This window comes from Fulmarus glacialis, unplaced genomic scaffold (genome assembly GCF_000690835.1).
Source record: "Fulmarus glacialis isolate BGI_N327 unplaced genomic scaffold, ASM69083v1 scaffold28525, whole genome shotgun sequence".
In the NCBI taxonomy this organism is placed as follows: Eukaryota; Metazoa; Chordata; class Aves; order Procellariiformes; family Procellariidae; genus Fulmarus; species Fulmarus glacialis.
In genome coordinates this window covers 1-7,608 of record NW_009211585.1, presented here as the reverse complement: position 1 = coordinate 7,608, position 7,608 = coordinate 1, and the positions used below count along the sequence as shown (strand labels likewise).

Below are 7,608 nucleotides of genomic sequence, written 5' to 3'. Positions count from 1 at the left end.
GCCCGGGGTGCTGCGGGTCACAACAGCCGCGGCAAGACACAGGTCAATGCTGGGCGCAGCCGCTGCGGGTGGCCAGAGGTACAAGCTGGCTATCTGCAACAGCTGGAGTAAAACTATCACTGCCCCTTGCTACATTCCCGCACCTCAATGGCAGCACCAACGTTCACTGAATGGGGATCAATTCACATCGCCTATATGATATAAAAAGACACGTTCTTTAAGGTGGCAAAATATCTGCACCATCCAGGTTTTTAATCTCATTAACTAATGTACACAGAACTGTTGCCTAGCCCTTCTGTTTGAATATGCAACTTACTTATTTCACGAACCACTGCACACGTGCACTGGGCAGCCCTCAGAAAGACCAAGTTTCCTGAACATAGATCGAGCCATTGCATACGCAATGAGGTAAATGTTCTCAAAACTTTTACTGTATACACACAGTACCGTTATTTTACACATGTACAGTGTGTTCACTCAGGGAAAGTGATGACATGATGAGAGACAGAGTTCCAAGACAGAAAGCGACTGCTGTAGCCTGAACAATTTTGGCCTTCAGCCCGCTCCCAAGCTGCTCCTGAGGAAGGGGGCCACTGGAAGCTGGCCCAGTTGTTGTGTAGGACCTGGACCCTGCTACGATATGCAATTTCCTCTTTCCCAGCTATTTAGCTGAAAACACAAATCACTGCTGGAAAATATGAAAAGGCAACCTTTACCGCCAGTTTATTATTCAGCAGCAGCTGGAATCCCTCTCTCTTCTCCTGCTCATCTCCGTTGTGCAAGCGGTCAGCCTGCTGCAGTAGCTGACCCAGTCCTTCCTCTAGCGAGGAATCTAAGATTAAATGTGTTTCATCCTCGTTGACGAGATCCAGGGAATCCCGTCGTGCAGTTCTCACTGTTTCACAGCTCACTTCATCTTCCCCTTCTTCGCTCTCTCTCTCGGACTCCCGGTCGTAATCAGACTCAGCATTGGCTGTGGTGTACCTTTGAGAAAAAAAAAAACCCACAACGCAAAATTAGTTTGAGGAGATGCTGTGCAGCCTATGACAGTTTTATACGTATGGTACAGAAAAAACTCTTCCTAATAGAGGAAGAGGAGTATCTTAGCTTATCCTGGAGAACACTGTACAATCCAAGTGTCTCAAATAACACAAAAATCATTATTTCTCCTGTACCATACAAACCTCAAAAAGCTGACAAAAGAAGGCTCCCCAAAAGTTAAGTAGAACTCAGTCACAAGTGTCCACATCTCATTTGCACACTGTAACAGCTTCTCTTAAGCCTTCTAACTTCAATGTAGAATTAAACAACTAAAAACAGAGCCAGGACAATTCAGTTAAATGTATGGATTATAAAAGAGAATTTCAACAAAAAATCCGACACACTCATCCATGTGGAAAATATAACCTGAGGTTTTTAGCCTGTTCCAGGAAATTTCAGACACAATAGCTGTTTTGGCAATCTCTAGTATCTCCATCATCTTGTCTGAGCACTAAATACAAAACAGCTTGTTCACACTGACATGTGAAAAGGTGCAAAACAATAGGAGAGCAATCAAAACTATTTCACATGAGCAAGAAGTCCAGCAAGGAGACAGCAGATGAGCCACAAAAAGACACCACATGTACAAAAACCCCAGGCAATGGTTAGCTGCTAAATTAGTCAAATGAACCAGGATAAAGCTCAGATCACAGTTTCTGAAAATGGCTAAAATTAAGCTCCCCCAAATCATATAGAGGCACCTAAGCTGGAAATTTAAACCAGCATTATACATTGACTGATACCATTGCAGTGGGGTGTCTACTCACAGAGCTAATTCCTTTTTAAAAGACGACTCTATATTTGTCCCCTTCACATTTATCTGTAAGCTCTTAACTGAAGAATAAGCACAAGTCAGCCAGTAATTTAAGAATGTGCGCTTTTATATTCGGATTTTGTTGGTTTATCTGAATAGAAAGCTCTCTTCCTGAAGCAAGCTACTTCAAATCATACAAAGCTTAATTCTAGGGGACATTTGTAATTGTCACGCAATTAAACTGTGCCCAAGCCATGTGTTGGACTTTAAAAGTTCTGCTAGAACTAAAAGTCATTGCAGTCTGGGGGCATTCGGTAACTACAGCTGTACTGCCTTTTGTCCTGGCTGAATTTCCCCTCCGAGGGAGAGCCCAGAGCTCTGTGTGTGAAGCTGCCTTTGTCTGGAGACAAAGATAGGTGACCAAAGTCCATATCTGAAGAAAGCAGTTACAGTAACTTGGCCACACATAGATAACAAGACACATTTGGCTATCAAAGCTTCAATTTTTTGAGAACCATCAATAACGCTCAAGCATTTCCCTCTCTGGTAGAGGGTAAACAAATACCCTCACTCACCACAGCCTCCAGCTCCCATCCATAAATTAAAAAAATGCACCACTTTGTACTGAAACATTTTAAGACAGGAAATAAAGTAACAGTCAGCCTTACCACTGCAAAGCCAGGAAAGCAAGCACTACAAGACGACGTGCTGGAGATTACGTAGGCAGCGCTAAATTAATGGATAATGTAGCAGCACGGTGGTAGGTGACACTGGCTACCATTTCAGATTGAGTTAAAAGCTTCATTTCTTGGTATTTTCTTAAGTTTAATGATATTATTGGTTCTCTAGACTACCTCATTTTTGGTACTTAAACACAAACTCCTCAAATTCTCTTATTTCCCATCCTAACCTACTACGCAGCACAGTTGTGGGCTACGCAGCTGTGATATAGTCTCGCTACAACATTTTACTGGCAGCTGCAAAGATTTCAGTACTTCAGCTGAAAAACACTTTCCACATTGAAGGCTCTGAAACACAATATGGTCTTTAAAAACAGGCAGCAATGGATGACTCCTATACGCTTTTTTTCCTCCACCACAAAAATGTGTTTTCTCCAAGACAGCTCATACAAGATGCTGCCAGTTTAAAAAGACAAGTAATACCATCTATAACTTCACAAACTCAGAGTTTTCAGAAAGATTAAGGGATTTAGATGTTATCAGCCTGTTTTCTTGAGTTCATGATGATGGAAAGTTCTTAAATGCTTTAGTATGTTGAGGCCTCTGGCTAGCACACATCCTGAGAGAAAATGAAAACATACTATCTGGAACAAAAGATGGAAAGAGGAGGCAAAGAAGCCCGAAAGACCAACGCAGTGCCAAAGCAATATAGAGAAATTAAGCAGCCCAAGACCTCTGGGCTTCTGAAAGCTCGTGATGATTTTTGTGAATTGGATATGAAATCGGAGAAGATGCTTATGTCCATGTGGTTTACAAAATAAAGCTGAAATGTGAGTTGTTCTTTCTGAATTTCATTAAAAGAATACAATTGCCAGAAGTGAATACACAGCTGAAATTTATCTGCTGAGAATAGTCTCATTCCTCCTCCCAGTGGCTGCTAAAAAGCTTAAATAGTCTCTTCCAAAATTTACATTTCCTACCCTGATTTTCTATCAGAAAGTTTTAGTATTTACATCTCTAAAAGACAATATTGCATACTAAAGGCAGCTGGTCCTGAACAGACTAATATTATACCTATTTGTACAGGACAAATACCAGAGTGAGAAATTATATACTACTTGAATTTTTTTTAAATCAGATGAGAGCTGCTTATCCACTGATTCTCCACACTGGTCATTAAACCTAATTACACATTTTAAATAAAATACAAGAACTCCTCCAACCATCACTAGGTTCCAAATCAAGTAATGTGGTTTTGCAGTAAAATATGGCCCTGCTCCACAGTTCACTTGAGGTCCCCTAAGGAGGACGCCTTCTCTGAACCTTAGAATTGTTGCCAGCCTCTATCACGACGTAAAATTTTCTAATGATCGGATGACACCCAGGGCTGGTACCTGTTGAAAAAGACTATCCTTTTCAGCACGCTTTACAAAATACATTGGCACCCTGATGACTCAATGCATCTGTTATTATCTAGTTAGCAAGGTCTTGTCTTCACAACCAACTATATAGTTTTAAAATTTGTTATGCAGCCTTGTTACTTATTACACCATCGTGAATCACTTACTCCCTAATTTTGCTTTCATATGAACACCCACTGCAGATGAATGAGCAGTTCTACAACCTGAATGAGATCACATCAGCTCCTTCCTGGTTCATCAATCCCAGCTACTAAAGATAAAACACTAAAATGACGCAGTTTTATGGCAGTCACAAAGCCCTCTTCCCTGCAGATCCGCATCCTTTGTTCTAGGAGCTGCTGCAGTAACAGCTGCTTTGTCCCCTGATGACAACCCCGTGCTACCAAGTGTCAGTTTGCACCAGCTGACTGCTCATTTAGCTGCTACCCAACAGAGGTCACGTCCGAATTCTGCCTGCCTTGCTCTCAGTGCTATAATTAACTTAGAATCATAGAATCATTTAGGTTGGAAACGACCTTTGAGATCGAGTCCAAACTTCTCTCTTTAAACTACATTTCATTTCAACTTCCCCTGGAAAACATATACGGCCAGCGCTGCATGTTTCAGAACACACTTACATACCTCAAAATCTATAGAATTCATCTGATTAAGGCACAGAAGAGAAGCGTTTCATCAGAAAGGCAGCAGTCACATACATGTATGCAGTAGACCTCTTGTTTTCTATTTAATATCACAATACCTGCACCTCTGTTAGAATTTTTACCGTTGTTCTTAAACTATACTGTAGTTTTCACCTGTTTTTAAGAATTTAAGCAACACAACTGATCAGTGTGACACACTGAGAAAAATCCATAAGAAATACCCTAGTCAAAGACATTTTAGTTAATTGGAATATATTTTTAATTTTATCAAGTTTTCCAGATATTCTAAAATATATTATTGTATGGAAATTTTATTTATAAATTCTCTCACTCAAGTCCCAGGCTGGACTTCTACTTCTCTTCTTCCTGCAAGGTTCCCTAATCAAATTATTGCTTTAAAAAAAAACAAAAAAATTATGGGTTTGTTTTTTTTTTCCTTTCCCTCCTTTCTCTAAAAGTTAGAATCGTTGCACTTCTCAATCTGGCCCTGGCAGCAGTAGACTTACTGTAATAAAAGCAAATAAAACCAGGATAACAGACACCTAGTAGGGAAAAAAAATCCCTTCCTTTATGTTATAAACTGTTCAGATGCAAGTAATTGGGCACCAAAGCCTGTAAAAGCTGCTTCTAACGTGGTGCTCTGCTTACCCTCCTTCACTTTCTCCATCGTCCGTATTGGCTCTTCCTGAGCTGGCTGTGAAGTAAATGGAACTGGAGCCTGTGGAATCACTTCTTTCTCTAGGAAATGGAAACCGCCTCCGGCGAGTTACTTTCTGGGTTTCTTCCAGATGGGACCTTTGAGGAAGGCAAAAAGAGAAACACATAAACATTTGATAGTGAAACGTCTGCTATTTTACCTCCCTTCTCCTCTCTAGCACATTCGATCCACTTTGCTCGATACCCAAACAACTCACAAGGTTCTTGCTTATACAAACATCCCACTACCATACAGCAAACATCGTATTCTACAGTTAAAGCAAGTCTGACTGCAGACATATACAATCTACATATGCAATCCACATACAAAGGGGTAATCACATCACATGCATTCCTGTGATTTCCTCAATGAGCAAAGACCAAGGAATCCTGAACCATCTTGCAGAATATAGGACCTTTTATTCTGTATCAAACGTTACCTACAGTTGGCAGCAGAGAGAAAACAGCAGTTACAAGAGACAAACATTTACAGAACAAATAACCTTCCCAGTCTAGAATATGAAGGAAGTGTCACTACTTAATACTCCATAAGAAAAAAAACCAACCTTGGCTAAACGTACAATTTTTTTACATTAATCTCACTGGAGGACAAGACATAATGCCAGTGGAAACTAGAGAGACCCTTCTTCCACTTTTGGATTTTAAATTTAACATACTTAATCATGGCTATGGAGTAAATATGTGCAACAGTAGAAAAAGACAGAAAGGGGCCGGGTCGATACCTGACTTCGCCAACGATTTCTGCAGCTAAGTGCTGCAGGCTGTTTCGTAGCTCCTCCACTTCTTTTCTTAATTCCAGAATGTTTCTCAACACAAAGTCAAGGCGCTCCAGCACATCCACCTGCTCGTCGTGCATTAGGAGAGGTGTGTACCTAGCACCATCTCCCGCCTCGACAGGAACCGGCACTCTAGGCATGACTTAAAGAAAGCAAGAGGAGAAAAAGTTCATTAGACACAAATGGGAAAGGATTTCACATGGGAAATCGTAGTACAATTTTGCTTCCAGGAGATGAGGAATATGAGGCTTGGTCTCAAGTATTGCTGCCTGACCTGGCCTGAGGTTTTGGGTTCTTCAACTGGTTTACCGCTCCCTTCTCTGACACCAGCATCTAGCCATGCTTAACAGATTTGCAACAGCAATTAGAGGTAAATAAAGCTCTTTTAACTACACTTCTATAAAAATCCCCTTGTAAAAATTGTTTTAAAAAGAGCAGAATCCATACCGAATATCACAAAGACTACTGTAGATAAGGAAACTGCTGCTTTTTTTAAAGTCCTTACTGCAAATTAATTTAATTCCTATTCTACGCACTTCTGTTATTAACACCACACTGAAAAACTACACTCTGCTTTTCTCCTGAATTGTGGTCACCCCGGGAGACCATCAGCCAGGAAAGCAACCAGCTTGCAAGACAACATGTGACAATGAACAAGGACAATGGAAGCCAATTTTGGCTAAAAAAGACCTATTCTTTAAAAAAACAAAACAAAACAAACCCAAAAAAACAAAAAACCCCCCAAAAACCCACAACACACAAAACCCCTCTATTCTTATTCAAGGAAAAAAAACACCACAGAAACCCAGAGGAGACATCATACTTTAAATAACAGTTCAGTCATCAAAATGCGTCATTGCCTTGTATTGAATATCTAGAACCTTTACCAGTCTGTCTGATCCTTACATCTTCTTGCAGATATAGCATGATCAACCAGCATGTGAGAACAGATTTACATCTGTGGATTTTAAACACGTTTTTTTGAAAGCTCATAAATATTATAAATAAATATACCACCAGTTAAGTCAATTATTTAAGAAAGAATACTCTTTTTATATTAACAACAGAGAACCACTCTCAAAAAAAGCAGCCAGATCTGCAGAAGTGAAGGGCTTATCTTCCAGAGCGCCCTGTGCTAACGCATCTAAACTCAGAGATAAAAATCTAAATTCTCTTAAATAAAGAAGCAGTGTAATCTTTTCCCTACTCCTCTTTTGCTTCCCAGAAATTACGCTCTCTGCTTTGCGGTTTTCTCAAGGGGGGGCTGTGTGTTTTTTCAAGCACCCGCCCGGCTCTAGCAGCATTTGTCGCTGCTCCCACTGTCCCATCAGCGGAGGCAGGTACTCCTTTTTTCCCCTAGTTCTGCTCAGGACCTGCTATTTCAGGGTGAAATCCCCTGAAACCAGATGGACGATTCCTTCTAAGATACATGGTCAGCAACCAGGGGCAGACATTTATTGCAGCAGTAGTTACCAGCCTATCAAAGCCACAGCGGTATATTTGCCCTCCTGTTACTGCTGCAGTGCTTGTGCGGTACATGCTACACGCAGCGTAGCAGGAAAGCGTGAAGGTACAAGT

General features: G+C 40.8%; 1 protein-coding gene across 1 annotated transcript in view; it reads right to left on the bottom strand.

The window, feature by feature from the left end:
- RMDN3 (regulator of microtubule dynamics 3) overlaps positions 1 to 6,172 on the bottom strand; it is a gene marked incomplete at both ends in the record, with an annotated part of 8,317 nt that extends 2,145 nt beyond the window's left edge. The window contains 3 exons of the mRNA XM_009577601.1: positions 717 to 984; positions 5,186 to 5,332; positions 5,977 to 6,172. Of these exons, the coding sequence (XP_009575896.1) occupies positions 717 to 984; positions 5,186 to 5,332; positions 5,977 to 6,172 (611 nt within the window). The remainder of the gene's footprint in view (positions 1 to 716; positions 985 to 5,185; positions 5,333 to 5,976) is intronic.
- Positions 6,173 to 7,608: the final 1,436 nt, after the last annotated feature.